This window comes from Bacillus rossius, chromosome 1 (assembly GCF_032445375.1).
Source record: "Bacillus rossius redtenbacheri isolate Brsri chromosome 1, Brsri_v3, whole genome shotgun sequence".
Lineage (NCBI taxonomy): Eukaryota > Metazoa > Arthropoda > Insecta > Phasmatodea > Bacillidae > Bacillus > Bacillus rossius.
The window spans coordinates 244583480-244604402 of NC_086330.1; the positions used below are offsets into that span (position 1 = coordinate 244583480).

General features: G+C 36.8%; 1 protein-coding gene across 1 annotated transcript in view; it reads left to right on the forward strand.

Annotated features, from left to right (window-relative positions):
• The first annotated feature begins 15743 nt into the window (after window positions 1–15743).
• The window catches only part of LOC134527434 (transferrin-like), an 87146-nt gene continuing 81966 nt past the window's right edge, over window positions 15744–20923 (forward strand). Inside the window, exon 1 of the mRNA XM_063360113.1 lies at window positions 15744–15875. Within this exon, the coding sequence (XP_063216183.1) occupies window positions 15803–15875 (73 nt within the window). The 5' untranslated portion in view covers window positions 15744–15802. The remainder of the gene's footprint in view (window positions 15876–20923) is intronic.

The window sequence follows — 20923 nt, forward strand, 5'->3', positions numbered from 1 at the left end:
CTTGTCCTCGGTCAGCTGATGCAGTGGTTTTGCGATGGTCGAGAACACTGGTAAAAACCATCAATAGTAGGTACAGAGTCCCAGGAAACATCTTACTTCATGCTTATTCTTAGGTTGAGGCCACTCCTTAACAGAATGTTTCTTCTCAGGGTCTGTTCGCACTCCATCCTGTGATACAATATGGCCCAGGAATGTTACCTCATGCTGGAACAAGAAACACTTCTTAGGAATTAACTTCAGTTGATCACGGCGAAGCCTGTCAAATACATCCTGGAGGTTTTGCAAATGTTCTTTCACTGTATTCCCTAATACAATAATATAGACCGGGTATACTTGGCATGTTTTCCAAGTCAGACCAAGCAGGACAAGTTCCATCACTCTCTTAAAAGTTGCATGAGCATTACATAACCCGAATGGTAACACAGTGAGCTCGAACAGAACACTACCTGTCAATAAAGCAGTCTTTTCTTTATCCTTTGGGTGTAGACCCACTTGCCAGTAACCACACTTCAGGTGTAATGTAGAGAACCATCTGGTGCCACAATGTGTATTAAGTGTGTCATCGATACATGGGAGGGGGTATCTGTATTTTTTGGTGATGTCATTCAGCTTCCAGTAGTCCACACAGAACCTCAGTTGACCATCCTTCTTCGCCACTAAAACAACTGGGAAAACCCAAGGACTTGCTGATATTTCTATTACACCACCCTCTATCATACCTGTGATAAACTTCTGTGCTTCCTCCTGTTTTGCTAGAGGCAGCCATCGTGGTGCCTGTTTGATTGGCTCTGCATTACTTGTGTTAATGCAGTGATAGACCAGGCTCGTTCTCCCAAGGTCAGTATTCCCTAAGGAAAATACGTCCTGACTGGTACAACCTCACCGAACCTTGCAATACGTCGAGTTACCAGGAGTGTCTTCAATCCTAACTTCATATCTGGCTCTATCAGGTAGCTCATGTTGCCCACAGGGTCTCCTGTAATCATAGCTGCTATTATATGCTCATGGTTTGCTGTAATTGAAACATATTCGTTAACTACCACTTGCATTATAGGAACTTCTATTTGGTCAGAGGAAAACAATGCCACCTCTTCTTCTTTAATACGAAGTACCTGTCCTTCCATGTCAATAACAAATCCGTATCGATTCATGATGTCCACTCCTAACATTACCTCATCGGTGATATCAGCAACAAGAAAGGTCTGTAATAAATGTATGTCCAAGTTCCAATCCTTAACTCCAGATACAGCTAGCTGTCCATGCACAGGTGAGGTGTATCCAGTTATTGTTTTGAGTCTGTATGGAATAAGTGTTCTCTTCAGCTTTTATCTATTTACAATGTCTGTGCGAATAATAGATGCCGATGCCTCTTTGTCAACAGTTAGTTAACACTGTCTGCCATTGATTCATCCATTGAGCAACAAACTGTCATGGCCTCTACGAAATACAGTTACAGGAAAACCCCTAGGGGCTACCATTTCCTGTAGAACTGGCATGCGCTCCCTCATACCAGCTATTGCTAGTTTCCCTGTTGATCATCTTGTTTTTCTTCATATTGTGTTGTCTACCTGCATGTCGGACAGTCCCACATGATGTGTTCTAGTTCATTGCAAATAATGTACCACGAGCATCCTCCTGCTCTTATGATCTGGTTACCTGGAGTATCATTCAGCAGCTTCTTCAATCCCCTTAGAATATCTATTTCATTAGTGGTGTTTCTAGTGTTTGCTGCATTGTAGGGCTCCTGCCCAGCTCTCCTTGTCCTGATACTTGAGTTTCTTGAGGCACTGCGTGCTGCTTCGATTTCCAGGGCATGGACCAAGGCCTCGCAGCTCTTCTTGTGTTGGGCCAAACGAAGAGTTTGCTGAACCTCTGCATCTCTGAGCCTATCTATAATAGCACTAGTGGCTAGCTGCTGGTGGAACTTTGTTGGTGCTTCTGGGTAGGCGAGGTGCACGAGTCGCTCTATGTCGGCTTCGAGGTTTTTCCGAAGATCTCTGTTGACGTGTCTTCAGTGCTGTTCTGTACACCTCGCCCATGTGTTGGTCGCCATACCTCAGCTCAAGGGCCTCTACTAATACCCCATATTCTTTCTGATCTGTATTTGGTATGGTCTGCAGCAACTCTAGTGGAGATCCTCGCAGGGCCAAGATTAGTGCAGTAGCCTTTTCTTCATCGTCTCAGCCATTAACTTCAGCAGCTGCTTCAAACTGTCGCCTGTAGACAGAGCACAATGACTGGTCATCAAAGGTGTGTGGCTTGAATTTTGAGTGACCAGTTGCACCTTCCACCTTCACATCTCCAGAATGACTACTCCATTTCTTAGCAGATGTAGCTTGCCTGAGCATCCGATGCCACTCCTCAGTTACTGCTGATACTCGCTGTTTGATGGCCTGCTCGAGTTGAGCTAGCTGTTGCGCTACTCGTTCTTCATCTTCTGCTACATATTGCTCAAAACACTGCACTTTCCCTTCCAACTGGATGCTGTTTTCATCGATCTTCTTCTTCATTTCTTCATGTGCAGCAACTATTCGTTTCGCATCTCTTCTTGGTTTTTTTTTATGTCCTCTATGTCTGTCTTCATTGCATTCTTCATCTCCTCTTGGCAGTTATCAATTTTATTCTTCATTTCTTCCTGGCTGTTATCAATTTTATTCTTCATTTCTTCTTGGCCCCTCTTCATTTCCTCCTGACCCTTCTTCATTTCCTTCAGATCATTCATCATTAGATGCCATGACATTCTTAAGCTAGTCGGCAGCCATCTTTCTTGTCCACATACACTATATGCCTAATGCTAATGTCTTATGATGACACTGTAATTTTCTCTATGAGCTAACCTAAACCCCTACTAAACACTAAGACTAATTTTAAAACTTCTACACTCAGAACTAACTACAGTCACCTAACACTAACTTTAATACCGAAAATCTAAACTCTAATTTAATTAAATCTTTTTTAAAATCACTATTAACTATTTGTAAAAGATTTTTTTAGGGCTATCCCACTTCTGACATTAAAATGTTCCAATTATTAAAAAATAATTGCTGTGTTAAAAGTACTGGGTTCGTAAATGGATAGCACAGTTAAAGTTTTTACTACACATTTTTATTGGTGCCAATATTTACATCACTAACAAATCATTTTCTAAAAATGCCTAAAAATCAATTAGGCCCTACACTTAAAAATGTTTATTCACCATCACCTGGTTTTTACACACAACACACCTCGCTGGGCCGCCCCTCAGGCGCAACTCTCACCGCAGCACTCCTCGTGGACCTCCTTCGCGGGACTCTGTCATCGTACTCTGCCACCGTCGCACTTCCCTTCGCCTAGGATCAAATCGACGCTTCGCTCGGAAACTCGCTCGGGACTCTCGCCACACAAGTGGCACTTTCGCCACCCAACTATCGCCGAGAAACTCTCTCACCCCTAAAACTGTCTCGCCAAGAAACTCCGCGCTCAGGAACTGTCGCGGAGGCCACCATCCAGGCTTATATAGAGCCTCGCGCCCTTTCAGAAGTCACGAGCACGACTGGGGCAAGTTACATCATCCCACGCCAACCCTACGCCTGAAAACTCGAGAAAGGTTGACGTGACAAACCGCGTCATCCTGGGTCGCATCATCCCGGGTCGACCCGAAGCCTGAAAACTTCGAGAAAGTTTGACGTGACAGGCCATGCCATCTCGGGCCGCATCATCCCAGGCCGACCTGATACCTGAAAATGTCGATAACGGTTGACGTGATAGGCCGCGTCATCCCGGCCGCATCATCCCGTGCCGACCCGATGCCTGAAAATGTCGAGAAAGGTTGACGTGACAGGCCGTGTCATCACGGGCCGCATCATCACGGGCCGCATCATCCTGCGCCGACCCAATGTCTGAAAACATCGAGAAAAGTTGACGTGATAGGCCGCGTCATCCCGGGCCGCGTTATCCCGCACCATCCCGACACCTGAAAATGTCGAGAAAGGTTGTCGTGACAGGCCGCGTCATCCTGGGCCGCATCATCCTGCGCCGACCCGATGCCCGAAGCATCGAGAAATGCATCGGCAGCTCGCGCGATGGCCGCAGGATTCCCAAAAGCTGCCAAGTGCTAGGTAACGGCGCCGAGGCAGGGTACCGCGTGCTGAGCGGTGGGGCCGGAGGGGGGTAAGCGACGACCCTTGTAGTCTGCATGTCTCACGTAAGCGGCGGCCATGTGATGTCAGTAGCCGTGCGGGATTGCCAGCAAGCACCTAAAGCAAGCAAGATCAAAGACTGATGAAGCCCTAAAACTAAATCAATAGAAAAGTCGTTATAAATTAAATTAGTCTGATAAAGTAAGTTTATGATGACCACTGGGATGTTATTGTTATTAAAAATATTTATAATAATATGCAAGGAAGATGATAGTAGAAGTATTACACATAATGGGAATATCCTAACATATTGGTTGACAGGTTTTAGACTTCTAAATGCTTCGGTTTGTGTAGGAAACTATTTGCGCATTAAAGAAGTAACCTGTATATTCAAATAACTGAGGGAAGCTGGCAACATACTGTTACAGCAGGTAACCATGCTCTGTGCTACCATTTATGTTACAGCTTTGTTCATTTATTACCATTTTTGTTACTTTGAGGCAGTGTAGGTAAATCAGGTTAAGTATGTAGATAATATTATTAACATTATACTCTGCTGTAACGGTGGATCTTTAAGATTCAAAAGGATATGAGGAATGAACAGAAACAAGGTGTGATTCCATCTGAATATAATTACTCCATATTTATTTAAGGAAACTTATGACATATATTAAAACGTGTTAAAGTACAATTTCAATAACATAAATAAAAAGCTCTCAGATACATTAAAAAAATATATGGGCCGGCCATAAATTAGATTATAAAAGGTTTCATTAAAAATACATAGACCAATAAAAAAATACAAATATGTTAAAACTATCCCAGTTTATATTCTTAAAGTCCAGAACTGATGTTTTATATGATTAATTTCTTCGAACGTAGAAATTTAAAGAATGTTCCAAAAAAACGTTTATAAATACTGTAGCACCGAGGGTCGGTGGTTTCGTTGCCCGGAGATCAGTATTCAACATGGTGCCAGGGCGCCTTTTTGTTGAAGAGGAAGAGTGTGAAAATGCTAATTCTGGATCCGGCTCTTGGACCCTGTCTGTGAACAGTCCGAATCAAACATGGTCAGAACTAGTACACAGACAGTTAGCAAACTGGGCAGAAAATGCCCGCAAAAGTTAAAGGGAGGTTGGGGAATAACGCTGATAGCAACTCACCAGACAGGGAAGTTGGCTTCTAGATTCTGATGCGTCGCCAATCTGGATCTGGAGCTCGCGAAAATGCGGGAGGCTCGAACGTTTCCATTATTTCAAAAAGAAATTATTTAAAAGAAATAACTACTATGCTGCTTACTGTACAGACGGACTAAACTACTTAAAGAAATTTACAGGGATAGCATCCCTTATCTAATCGACTACATCGTCGGTTGCGGCCGGATGGAAGTCTTGTAGTGTGTCTCGTTGATAAGCCGATAATCTCAAACAGTCCGTCTGGAATCGCGAAGCGAAGTGTCCGCAGAGGAGCCGCGTCTCGTAATTAAAAGTATTGCTCAATCCAAAGTTGGGGGGGCGGGGGGGGGGGGGGGGGGAGAGAGACTGGACGTCTGGACCGAAAGGTTCCGAAGTTCCCTGAGTGGGAATCACAAAAAACTCTGACTTCGATATCTCGAAGTTGGTAGCACTGGCCGATTTTAGCGCTACCTGTTGAGGGGTGTCTGAAACAAATAGGGATCGACTCGCCCGAGACTTTTGCAACAGCCTGGGGCTAATGGGGCAGTCGGTGCTGCTCTCTGGCGACCTACAGGGGAAGGTAGTTGGGAGGTTAGCATGTTCGCCACCAGATGTCGCGGGCGTCAGCTCCACGAGCTGGCGACAAGAGGAGAAGTTACTATTTCTGCCACTAGATGTCGTGTGTGGTCCATCTTTGCACATATTTTTTCTATGGCAAATCGTCCATTGAAGTCGGCCACTCCCTGGCAGGGTTCACGTCAGGGCAATGATCCTGTGCTAAATTCTGAGAACCGGAGGGAGCTGGAAGGGGTGTGGGTGGACAAAAAATGCAACGGGGCTGTGAACGAGCATCCTAACGTGACTTTCGAGGAGAGAACCTAAGATGTATGCATGACGGGAAAAGCTATGGTAAGCTCGTCTCTGAGAAATGGTAACAACTCGTCCAGAGCTGCTGTATGCAGTTTTGGTCATGCAGGGAAATAATGTTACAGGCCCTGGATGTGACTGTAAGTGGGAGAAATGTCAAACGGGCTGCTAACTTCTTCATTAGACTAGCAAAAGATCAGATTGGTCCCTGAGAAATGGTGCTTCGGATCACTGCAGAAAAGTTTAACTACGTAGAGTACACCAGCCTAACAAAGTGTATATCGCCCAATTGTAACCAAATTATATAGAAAATAAAATTTCCAAAAATAATTGAAGAGTGTTTGTGGGAAACAGCATAAGTGCCAAAAAGTAACATTTTGAGGTTTATCATTGAAATAATTGTATATCCTGTTACTAATACCATAGGAAGTTGTATAAGTGCTAATCATCCATATTCAGTTCAAACAAGCGTCGATAGAATGCGCGTGGTGTAGCTCCACAGCTGTTGTCATGGAGAATGATACAAGTGCCATCTGATGTAAGTAGCCATATTGTGTTTCGTTTCATGGCATGTTTGGATGCACTCTTGTAAGAAATGGATAACAGTTCGGTATTAAAGTCTGTTAGAAAGAAAGTGGCAGAAATTAAAGAATTGAGGACCCATGGGAAGCCTTACACAACTTCAAAAGAAAAGGAAAAACCTGCAAAGATGCCAGCTGCAGCTGAGGTATGTATTGCATTCATAACCTAAAATTACATGCTCTAAACATGTTTCTGTCTACAACACTAGCAATCATAAACCAACATGCATTTTCAGAAGTTGTTCAAAATGTAAAACATGATTGTGGCAAACCTGATTTTATTTCAAAATGTTTGTAAACCTAAGTTTTCATGTGAGAAAACAAACTATTGTTGTTTCGTTTTAGGCAAGCTGCAAGTGTAAATACAAATGCCGTGAACTGACGAAGGAATGGGAGGAATTTTTATTCCTATAAATGTACAAGCTCTCCGATGAAAAACAAGGCACGTATCTGATGAACCATATAGATGTCATTCCCGTTCAACGAAGGCGACACGGAAAATATGAAGATCCGGCTGATAGCAAGCGGCAGTGCACCATGACATATACTGTTCCCACGAAAACAGGCCTTGTGCAGGTATGTGCTAAAACATTTAAAGACATTTTCTCTCTCACCAACCGAAGACTTCAGACACTCAACGATAAAAAAAAGCTAGGTCATGTAGCATATTCCGATGGCAGAGGTAAAAGACCGTCATCACACAAACACAAACAAAAGTACACAGATGAAGACTGGAATCTTGTGCAGGAACACATACAATCATTTCCACGCCAAGAAAGCCACTATGGAAGGAAAAAAAGTGGTAGGGAATATCTGAGTAGTGACTTAAATTTTCACAGAATGCATATTGCATTCAAAGATACACACCCTGAATCCAAAGTAGAATATAGATTTTACCAGCGAGTATTTCGCAAATATTTCCCAAATCTATATTTTGGATTGCCAAAAACGGACACGTGCAGAGTATGTGATATGCTGCAATCTAAAATCAAGGCCAATGAAACACAATCTGGACAATTCTCCATACGAACACAGCTGACCGTGCACCAAAAGAAGGCCCAGAAGGCCCTTGGGTTGCTAACTAAGTGCATGAATGAATCACAGCTCCCTGCAAGTGATGTATGCTGCTTATCAATGAACCTCCAGCAGGTTATTTTCTGTCCCACTCTTACGCATAGTAACATGTTTTACTCGAGGCAGCTTTCTAACTACAACCTTTGTGTACACTTAGGTGATAACAATAAAAGTTACATATGTATGTGGCACGAGGCAATAGCAGGTCGTGGAGGCAACGAAATTGCATCATGTTTTTTTAAAGTGTTGAAAGGTGCAATCACAGCAAAGAATAAAATAGAGCTATGGTGCGATAACTGCGTCGCTCAGAATAAGAACAGGATGTTACTTATGGCTGTTTTATACCTAGTTGCAAAAGGATATTTTAAATCAATAGATATCAAATACCTCGTTTCAGGCCACAGCTATATGCCTTGTGATAGGGATTTTGGGGTGATAGAAAAACGAAAAAGAAAATGTACACCCATGGTTCCTGAAGAAGTGCAAGAAGTTGTCAGTTCTGCTAGGGTTACCAATCCTTTCACAGTCCTCGCTATGAAAGAAGAGGACTTTTTTGATTTTGGCATGGTTGCGGATCGGTTTCTCAATACAACCAAACTCCAGCTGACTAAACTATCTTGGATAAGAGTTTGTGTTGACAACCACATTTCTATTCTGGTCAAGAAAAGCTTCAATGAACTTGAAGAATGGAGTGAGTGTTCGGTATTCAAGAAGTCGCATAACCTGCAACAAGTGAAAACTTTGAAGAAACTTCCTGGATGCAAGCCATCAAATTACATAAGTGCTGAAAAAAAGAAAGACCTTCTATCAATGATCGATTTTATGGATGTGAAGTACCATTCCTTTTACAGAAAAATCTGTCAGTGATATGACACTTTTGACAGTAAATCATATGCTTTTTTTTTCTTTCAAAACGTGAGAATACACCATAATAATGTAGGCATCATAATATTGTAACGTGATTAATTTTTTTTCTCGTTATTATTTTCCACAGGAATTATCTTGGAAATACATAAACTGCAGAATTTTTACAATTATTATAAAAAAAACTTTCGCTTGTTTTTTCATTTGTCATTTGCTTAACATGTTTAAATTTTTTTGTAATAGTTTTTGTCACAGGAATAATCCCGAAAATATATGTACTGCAGCATTTGGTATATAAAATTACTTTTGACACGTTTTTTTCATTTCCTGAGAAACTTACTATTTGGCACTTATACCGTTTCCCACAAACACTCCTCAATTTGTAATTATAATAACAATTTAAAAAAAACGTGCCGAAATACCTAATTTCCGGCACAGTTCTATTAGGACTTATTTTACCATCATTTATATAAATAAAAATAATGAATAATATTGAAGATTTTTAAAGTGAATGTTGTTATTTTACAAAATTTTAAAGTAATCCCGAATTTCTAGGTAAATAAATATAAACTTCCAATATGGCGGACATAACACCTTTTTGAAGGCTGGTATATGAGTAACTTAAGCTTCTTTTAGGATTTTTAACATGTTTAATTAGATAAATATTTTTTTTACATAAAATTAAAATATTTGTATTAGTCAAGGATCAAAGCAAGTACAGAAATCCATAAATTCAAATAGTAAATTAATGAGTGATTTATTTGAAGAATTTTGAACTTTTTCTCGAATTTCTAGGTTAATTATTACGAATTTTTAAGATGGTGGTCATATCGGCTTACAAGAGTTTGTTTGGTTAGGAAACTAAGCCATTTTTAAGCCTTTCCACCATTTTATGGATATTTTTATTTTTTACATTAAATTAAATTTTTTGCATCACCCAGGAATCGAACCAAGGTCAGGAACTGATAAGTTTCAATCAGTATATTAATTGCAAATTATTATGATGAATTTTGGAATTTTTCCCGAAATCATATCTAAATAAATACAGATTTTCAAGATAGTGCTCAAAATCAAGTTAGCGGGCGCACAAATATAGTAAATGATTACTACAATCTAGCGGGTAAAAATTAAACTAACATGATGGTAACACATTATAGCAAATGGCATGATAGTAGCACTCCTTGTATCGATAACTTAAAACTAGATGGCGACAGTGCCCTCTAACAGACACCATGTGTATTAACTATCGCTCATGGTAGCAAGTATTGAAAACAAGATGGCGGTTCTGTCTTGAACAGGCGATGCTATAATTCTTTCAAATTAAAAAAACTTACAATTTCGAATATGTGTTATTTTTATGTAACTTATTTAATTTTCAGTTAAGTAAATGTCTCGATGACCGTGCGGTTAAAGGCGTATGTTTTCCAACCTCGAGGTCAGAGCTGCGATGGTTCGAATCACAGCGCTTCCAATGTATTATGTAAAAAAAAAAAGAAAATTAATATGGTGATAAGGACCATAATAGCTCTGGTATGTAATAGAACATCGACTTTACGTGATGAGACAGAGCGATGCTTGCGCACTCTAGGAGTAAACAGAGGAAACAAAGATGTCGTTATTCAAGTTGGCGGCCTCCATCAGAAAAGAAAAAAAAACCAAGATGTTGAATGTGTCATCATCTAAGATGGCGACCTCCAGCAGACGAAAACAAAATTGCGGACATGATGTCAGAATATAAAAAATGGCTTTTAAATCAAATCAAAGATGGCGGACATGTTATTACTATTAAATATGCAAATCGTAACGAATGTTATAAAATCCAAGATGGCGGCCGTAACGAAAAGTGCAATGGTGACGTCATACATGTCCAAAGATGGCAGGCATAAGGAAAATTGTAGCATTAGTGATTAGGGTGCTCGATTTAAATATGGCGGATCCAAGATTGCGGATCCAAAATGGCCACTGGGGTCAAGGTCAAGATTAAAGATCATGGTCAAATGTCAAGGTCAAAGTTCAAGGTAATCAAAAATGGCCGCCGTGACGTCAAAATCCAAGATGGCACTCGCTGTCACCGGCACCACAAGCTTCAAGCCTGGCGCCAGAGCTTCATTTGTACACTACTTACGCTCATCTTCCATTTAATTTTTATGCAAAAGTCTCAAACGTTTCAATGAATTAAACAAAATAATCAAAACTCAAATAAACAATGTCTGCTATTTATTTAACTTGAAAAAGAAGAAAATTAAAATTGGTCAACACAATTTAATAAAAATTAAATATATTATCAAATTTATTTTGTTAAGAAAATTATTTATTATAATATATCTATAGAACTACCACATTGTTTTCCACCTCCCACCGCATCGCATCGCCACCCATGCTATGACGTCGATTTCGCATGGCATTCTTTCTGAATTTTTTTTGTTTGGCTCCTAAGGGTCTTAGCATGATATATATGTTTGTTAAATAGCCTTTAAACGTCCTTAAAAATTGGGCTATCAAATGCAAAAATAATTTTTCAAATCCAATTTTTTGTTGCAGAGATTAGTGCGTCCAAACAAACTTTTCTAATTTATTATATTAGTATAGATTTCTCAAAGGAAAAAATGGTGCTTACAACCATCATCATAAACAAAATAGCGAAGGATTATTTTGAAAAAATTGTGTATTTAGTGGATTTTTGTGTTCTTTAAGTTTTATAAAAACTCTGGTAGGAAATAGAAACTCGACCTAAAACGTATAGAGCGACACTGAAGTACTTTAAGAACCTACACCAGAAATAAAGAAGGCGTCATCCAAAATATGAATTTAAGATCGCCATCTTAACGAAAAAAAAGATAGCTGCATCGTAATGAAAGTGTGACCCATAGGAGTTTGGTTCTCGATGATTTCATCGTAACGAAAAGTGCAACTCACAGGAGTGGGGTTCTTTATGATGAAGTTATTGTAACGGAAATGGATGCATTGTAATGGGCGTTTGATGATGCCATCGTAACGAAGAGTGCAACGAACATGTGTGGGGTGATCGATGATGATTTATATATTTATATTAACTAACATATATTAACATATATATATGTTAACTAACGCTTGATGACAGCTATTTACGAACATTCAAGCGCAATAAAAATTGTAAGATGAAGACTAAGGGAGGAGTATTGAAGTTCTGCAGGAGGGATAAAAACCTTCTTTTTTCTGATGCAGTGATCAATTCCAATTTTAAACTCATTACCTTCTGAATGCGAGTGAAAGAACAAATAACATTTAAACATGGCCTTTGAAAATGGAGGCAGGAAAAATTGTATGTTTCATACAGAAAAAACACAATGACTTCAGAAAGCTGGATCCATGAGACTCCAAATAAACGTCTTGAATGTAACTGGTAACTCTCCCTGCCATTTTTTATATTTCCATTTTTGTTTTAAAGTCTATTTAAATAATTTATCCAAAGATTTGGCACGACAAGGCATAAATCATACTGTTTAAACATTCTATACCATGTGTAAATCTACCAATATATATATATATATATATATATATATATATATATATATATATATATATATATATATATATATAATCCCATCTTTTACAGCAGGGAGGAAAAATGTGACTTTATTTTAGCCGAAAACGGGCACTACAGCTATAAAAATAATTACGCTAATCTACAAATTATGATCTTCAACAGGTGTCCAAAGCTAGGTTCTACGCCTTGTGAAGCAAAAAAATATAATGAAATACGAAGGCTGTATTGCAATCTGTAGTAAATCATTTAAATATTCCAGATAAAAAAAAAAACAATCTTTTTTAAGTGTAGCCATACAAATTTCGTTCATAAACATAGCCCCTCAAAGTAGAAAGTAGGTAGGTTTTGCATGTCCTGGGAAACAGGTTCCAGGCCTGGGAAACAGGGAGCCATGGCGGCCATCTTGGATTAAGTCATTTCCGGCTGTTAAAACAACACAAAGACCTCATTATGCCCAAAAAATTCCCTATTTCGAGGGAAAATTACCTTCTTGGAGAAAATATTTTCCTTTTATTTTCTGAATAGTATCCCGAGGTACAAGCTCCCCAGGGAGGGTCAATTCTCCTTTTTTGTAGAGAGATAGTTTAACCTGTAAATCCCTATCCTGAACTATCAGTTAGCACATTTATTCAGGGTTGGATTTAGTGAGCCACAGAACCATCTTTGATTACATCCCTTCCGGCGGCCATCTTAGATTATACATAATTTCCAGAGGCCATTTTGGTTAACCTTGACCTTTGACACAGGCAGCAATCTTGAATTCCACCATTTTGTTTTCTTTAATAGTCCTCCATTTTGAATTATGACCTCATGTTACCCATCTTGAAATTCTGTAATTACCTATAACTTAAAAATTAGAAAAAATTAAAATTTTTTAAAACTATTTATTTAATTAATTTTTTTAATCTTGCGTACAACCCTGTTGGGCGTTGCAGTTTTCGTTAATATTACATCATCGATCATCCCACACCTGTTCGAAACACTTTTCGTTACGATGACATCATCATCGAATGCCCTACTCCTTTTCGTTATGTTGGCACCGCCAGCATCTGATGGATGCAGCTATCTTTTTTTTCGTTTAGTGGCTACCGCCATCTTAAATTCATATTTTGGATGACGCTGTCTTTATTTCTGGTGTAGGTTCCTAAAGTACTTCAGTGTCGCTCTATACGTTTTAGGTCGAGTTTCTATTTCCTACCAGAGTTTTTATGAAACTTAAAGACCACAAAAATCCTCTAAATACACAATTTTTTTTTCGCCATTTTGTTAATGATGATGGTTGTAACCACCATTTTTTTCTTTGAGAAATCTATACTAATATAATAAATTTGAAAAGTTTGTTTTTTAAAACGCACTAATCTCTGGAAAAAAAAGCTGGATCTGAAAAATTAATTTGCATTTGATAGCCTAGTTCATTAGGAAGTTTATATGCTATTTAACATATATAATTATAAGTGTAAAGGAATAAAAGCTAAATCATTATAACATTACAAGGATGAAGTTGTAACTGGTGCATTTTACAGGCTGCGTTCTTATTTCGAGGTTAATGCCAAACAACTCGGCAAGCACAGTTGAAAAGGTCACACATTTTTAAATACCCAGAACGAGGAACAACGCCCGCTGCGGATTTTCTTAGTCATAGTTTAGGCGGTCATAGGCACGTTTGCTCAAGTTCACTTGAAAGAGAGAGCGAATTTTACGCCAGAAAATGTTTTCTTACCGATGTCCGAAAGGTTCTGTAAGCGAATGAAACAGATGTGTCTGACGCAGAGCTTTATGTAGAGGGGGCATCGGGGAGGGACAGCCTGCCCCGGGCGGGCGCAGGAGGCTCAGAATAAGCCGGTAAACGATTTGTTTGACCTTGAATATGTATATGATTTAGGTAATAGGTACAGTAGTAAAGTATGTTTAGTTTCCGTATTTTAAAAATTATATATATATATTTTTTAATTTTGTAATTTACAAAGTAATGCAGGTGAATCTATATGTTTTAACTTTTTTTTTCTGTGAACCTTATTTTTTTATAAATACAGTATGTAAAATTAAACGCACACTTAAACACTGCTAGCACTGGGTTTGAAAAAATTAAACTTAATTTTTTTGAACTTTCATATAATAATGTTCACATCATACGAAAAAAAAAAAACCAATGTTAGAGAGTGTTTCAGTAATCGCTAGTGATGCGTAAATATCTAATCTCGATGATGAGCATGCGAATTGATGTGTTTTCATGTGTTCATGATGCAATTAAACTTATACAAAACTCGTACACGAAATTTAACGTAGAATTCTTTAAAATATACTGATAATTAAAATATTCGCTTTTAATGTAGCAAAATTTTTAAGCACGAATCACACACGTACTTTCTGCACCAAGCCCTAGATATTGCTGCATGAATCGTAAACGTTGCTTGACACCATCAGGCGCAGATAGCAACACGAAACAGACGAAAATTTCAAACTATTAGAAACGACTCCTTTAAAAGCAAAAAATACTTGAAAAATTCCTAAACACTGGCACTGGACTTCATTTTCGACTAGAAATATTATTAAAATACTGTCCATCTGGTAAGAATTCACTGTACATTTTATTCTATAAATTTTATGCACACGTTAGAAGTTATACTTCTATGAAATTGCTAAAATAATAACCCGAAACATTTTAAACACCCATTATAACACCAAATATATATGTTATATATATTTTTTGTTTAAATTATTGAAATCAGACTGTAAATACTTCCTAAAAACAAACATTTATATTATCAGTCAGATTCAACACTATTTTATAATAGTATTATACTGTTATAAAACACTATAAAAAAGTAAAAAAATCCTGTTACGAGGTTTTAACCACAACGAAAACTCGGCCTTGAATTTTTCAAGCTCGCGCTCTACCACTGTGCTCCCGAGCCTATTCAGTCTTTAAAAGGAGAATTTGTATTATTATCATTGTAAAGCCAGTTTTATTACGTATTTTAAAACTTGTGATTACTCTTTACTATGACTATTTTAGTTTACCTAATGTGTTACATGGTAGTTTCACTATCATTAGGTTTCATTTGGCACACAAATACGTTTGATATGTCCCCTAATGTTTACGAAAGTGACAATATTCGGGTTGATGTTGATACACGTGGGTCCGCTTTCTTGACGACACCACGGTAACACATTTTCGGTTATTCGACTTCCGTTTCATTTACGAAATTACTCCTACAAAATGTTCTATGTCGAGAGCTTAGATTTTTAAAAATCAAAAATAATGTCTGCTAAGGTTCTTGCTGTTTGCAGATTTGGGGGAGGAGGGGCATTAATCATGGTTACAACGCCGAGATCCGTATCCGGTTTGAGGAATCATTCTGGCTTCATTCCGCGAGAAGGCGCGACGTGAAACTGCGAGAAAGCACCGAGCTTCGCCGAACGCGGCCAGCGTCGGCCGGGAGATACCGGCTACCTGGAGGATGACTGTGAGGGAGGGAGGGACCTTATCAGCGCGGCCAGAAGGCGATAGCGGTGCCATCCTCGCATTGCCTCCCAGCTCGTCGACGGCCGAGGTGGTGCGGTCACCTGGAACAGTCCAGCAAGGAAGCCTCAGACATGAAGTGTGCAGCACTCTGGACCGCTGCTCTGTGCGCCCTGGCAGTCGGCGGGGTCGTCGCTCAGACCCAGTGTGAGTACCCGGTCTCCCGGCGACCCACACCCAGGTCAGCTACCCGGTCTCCCGGCGACCCACACCCAGGTCAGCTCGGGGAGCTGCACCGCGCCTCCTACTGAACCACGGTCTACGTCTCGGCCCACGTTATCACCAATATTACAACCTACAATAATTAATTACTTCTTAAGAAGACCCAAATTATTTTTAAATGAACTTCTTCAAAAGACCAATACCACTCTTATTAGTGAGTAATCTAATGACTGGTCAAGGCTCTAATTATTGGTTTTTAATGGAGAATTGAAGTATTTCTGCAAGGGTAATAATAGAAAACGAATTTATGCTATATAAACTTTAATTTTCCCGTTCATATATAATTCGCAATAACAAATATATTTTACACATTATTATAAACTAATGAATTAATACAATATTATTTGAAAATTTAATCTAGGTGAAGCGATGTGGCAATACGGTGATGAGAGTAATAAAATGTGGTTTTGTTAAAATTTACCAAGTGATAAGCCAAAGAGTCTGTATGTGACGTGCTGACTGCTATCTAGTTTATGATGCATACTTCAGAATCCTTCCGCAAATACGAGTACGTACATAATCATTATTCTTCACTAAACAAAGTATTCTTATAAGATTTAAAATCCTTTAAGTTTTAACAAAACTTAGATGTGAGCAGCTTGTGTGTTCCCTCTGATTGTATAAGCTTTAAAAATAATGAGCTGACAACATTGAGTGAGAGTAATGACAACATAATTAAGAATAAATATGTTTATAAAACTTGTTGATCCAAATTGATGTGAAAAAAAAAGAACTCTGATTAGATAACCTTAAAGAAGAAACAGTTGTTACAGAACTAAGCTCGGAAAAATAAACTCGTGAAATAGAGAAATAGTCCATTGAAATGTTACATGAGCTTTGCATTTTTTAGAGGACGCAATTTTATTTTTGGGACATGTTTTGGGGGGTCAATAGAAGCTTAACCTCAAGTTTGTGGGGTCGCCACCCCTGTCCCCCGGCCACAATCTTGGAAAAAGGGGTGCAAACACCTTTTTCGCGATATCTCGTCCTACAAAAAATTTGTAAAGACATAATTTGTAGCAAATTGCTTTGCCTACAAATATTTTTATATAAATTTTAGCCCTAAATTTAAAATTAAAGAAGTTATAAGCAAAAAAGTAAGAAAATTTCTATAAAAATTTTCTTTTTTGCTCTATAACTTTTTTTATACATTTTACAAAAAAATTACCTCAGACCAATCTTGTAGATCATTTTTTGAGGAAAATTTTTCTCTATATTTTTTTTTAATTTCATTCTTTTAAAACGCTGTTACAGCGCTCCAAAGTTGATCGGGTTCGTCAATGCTCATGAGAATCCGGTCCAAACGAAATGTTTAAATTAGTTTGATTATCTTTTTTTATTATAAATATATTCTTAATAAATTTTTGTTAAATCCCTACCTACAACTTTACTTATTCATTGCTAACTCTTTTCCCCGCCACCTATGAGACAGAGTCTGTAGGCGCGTTTTTTAACTTTCCGCTAAGAAAATTGAAAATTTTCAAAAATCGGGAAGTTATTGATTTTACCCAGTTTTTCGAAAATTTAGTTGTTATCAGATCTCGACGTTTTGAGGCCCTAGGAAGCTTCCCTGAATGTTTTCCCTAGTTTCCTTGTATGTAACTATCTTATAACTTTTGTACGGCTTGACCAATTGAAATGAACTAAGTGGGGTTCCAAAGAATTATACTAAATTTATATTTCCTAAAAATTTTAACCGATTCGGACCAGTAGATTTTGAGAAATCTCAAAAATAAAAAAGTTGAAACACTTTTTTTGGAATAACGTTTTAACTGCTTAACTAATCAGCTCTAAAGCTTAAAAAAACTACGTCGATCGCTGCAAACCGGGTCAAAATCAGTTAATTCGTTTGTGATTTATCGTCAATAAAAGAATTCGATAAAACTGATTTTTTGGAATAACTTTTAAACAGCTTTACCGATCGACTCAAAAAACTAATCAACTCTTAACTTTAAAAAACAACATCAATCGTCGCTAATCCGGTCGAAATTGGTTGATTCGAGAGATATCGTTGTCGGAAGAAAATAAAAAAAAGTTTTTCCGAATTACTTTTTTTGGAAAGTTGTACAGATTTAACAAAAATTTTTAAAATATGTATCTACAATAAAAAAAATTTATCAAACTAAGTTAAACATTTCGTTTTGACCGGATTCTCATGAGGATTGACGAACCCGATCAACTTTGGAGCGCTGTAACAGCGTTTTAAATGAATGAAATAAAATAAAAAATAGAGAAAAATTTTCCTCAATAGACGATCTACAAAATTTTCTGAGGTAATTTTTTTTTTGTAAAATGTATGGAAAAAAAGTTATATAGCAAAAAAGAAAATTTTTATAGAAATTTTCTTTTTTTTTGCTTATAACTTCTTTAATTTTAAATTTAGGGCAAAAAGTTTTATGAACATATTTGTAGGCAAAGCAATTTGCTACAACGTTTGTCTTCACAAAGTTTTTGTAGGACGAGATATCACGAAAAAGGTGTTTGCACCCCTTTTTCCAAGATGGCGTCCGGGGGACAAGGGTGGCGACCCCACAAACTTGAGGTTAAGCTTCTATTGAACCCCAAACATGTCCCAAAAATAAAATTTTGTCCTCTAAAAAATGCAATATTCGGTCCTTAAATTGTAACATTTCAATGGACTAAAAAGGAAAAAGAATTTAAATATAAATGGATCAAAAAACATTTATCTTTTTTTTTGGCACAACAATATATACCTTTTCATGTTTTAAAAACTTCAAGGATATATTTATTATTAAACATTAAATTTAAGTATGTGATTATTTTCAAAAGTTACCAAGTAACAAGACACGATAAAATAGTAAGTTTACATTAGATTTTGTTAAAACAAAAAACCAGTCAGGGTTGAAATTTTAAAATTTGTAGTAAAGTTTATTATTTTTTATGAAGAATATGTGTTAAAATTCTTTGTCTCATTACTTTACCTTGGAATAATCACACAAAGCTTGGTTTATTTCTACTAGGGAGCGTATTTTTTTAAAAAAATTCGCACGTCTACATTTTTGATGCAAATTTTACATATGCATTTTGCATTGTGTTTTAGTGAATTTGTATGCTTTGTGCATGGATTTTATAGTATTTAACTTTCCTATTTTTGCCTAATTTTTAAGAATAAATTAATTATTTGTTAAAATTCTAATATAAGATATTGGTATAAGATTACAACCATTAAAACGATTTTCTTACATTTTATAGGATTGTTTTGATTTTGAGCAATTAATGGACATAATTCAAAACGTTTGACTGCTTACTCGTTTTAACCAAGAGGGAAAGATAAAATTGCCTTTATTATATTTGTAAAATATAGTAGCCTATCACACGAATCACCCCTAATGCTGCAATGAATTAGGTGATTTCTGTTGATATTATAAGACTAAATCAGCCTGTTTTCAACACTTCTGGAGTAAAATTTTAAAAGCCTTATGATAAAATTTAATTTGTTCCTTTCAAGTGTTTTTAAAAATATTAAGATATAATTAATATTTTAAATAGACTTTTAACGGTTTTTAGTAAGGAACTGGAAATTTTGACAGTTTAAATTTAACCCATTGGTTTTAATGCAATTTGTGGACATGCAATTATTTCATACGAGCATCGAAATTAATTTAATGCTATAGACGGTATGTAGTTAAAAACATACAAATATACACATTTTAACACTCTAGTAGGATGCTTTAATCCAGAATTTCTAATAATAATTTATTACCTATACCTATATAAGCTTATGCTAATACTTTAATATTAAGACCTAAACTATTACATTCTGAAAAATTAAAAAAATACACTTAAAATTAATGATCATTTACATAACGTCCTGTTTCGAAAATAGGGTGATATGAATAATTCTTTATGAAATAAATTACCCGAATTTTCCACATCACAAGAATCAAATTTCGGAACACGGTAAAGCATATTTGGTTGTTTTAGAGTGCTTGATATTCATCGTAACTATTTCAACATAAGCTTGATTCGATTCAAAAATATGGGTGTTAACTAAAATTTTAACATAATCATTCCTTTCTCTGTAATTTTGTAAAGTGTAGCAACAGAAAAGTAAAGTCGGTAATGGTATTTATTTATTTCCATGTGCATCATCTTAGCATACGAGTTGCCATTCATTAAAACAAATAAATAAACGGATTTGGCCCCCTTTTTTACTACCTTGGCTGTCAGATATCGAAAAATGGAAAATGCTCATGAATTAACTCTTCTGTCATGTATTTGACGCTGAAATTCCTAACTTCTTCTTTTGAGTTCAGTGCTATAAATTATTATATGAAATCAGGAATACCCAACTTCCACCATTATTGGAGTGAAATTTGATAAAATTTAAACTCGAAGTTAATAGCATAATTAAGTCATAAACTCAATAATTTACTATGAAAAAACTAAAACATATTCACCCTCTTGGAGGTGGGATTTCATAAAACGATAATGAAATAATAATTTATGTAGTATATATGTTTGAAATTAGGTTTGGAGATATTTATAGTTATTAAATATGTATATGTAAACTACTATCGTTTAGTTGAATCAGTAATCGACAAAAAATAGTGAAATTATTTTGATGTTTTAAGTGTTTTTAATTTTTTCTTAATATGTTACATTTCATATGTTACTTCAGACAATTGTTTCCTTTTTATGAAACTCATCTTTGGGGGTGAAATTTTGTAATGACAAATAGCTCACGGGTTAATCCAGTATATGGGATATCTCTGTACAACCATTTATCCTATTAGGTTCCGTGGAAAATACGTAAATAACAAAAATCGTATCATCCCACCTTTCACATTTATATATTCGTATGCAGTAAGACTCCGTTTGAAAGAGTTTGAAAACATATAAGACAATAAAAAATAAAAGCGATCTTCTGTTCATTTTTGCAGAAGAACTTTGCGCTAGTCAAGAGGTTTTTACGAGATACTTCTAATGTAGACATCTTTAAATATTTCAAT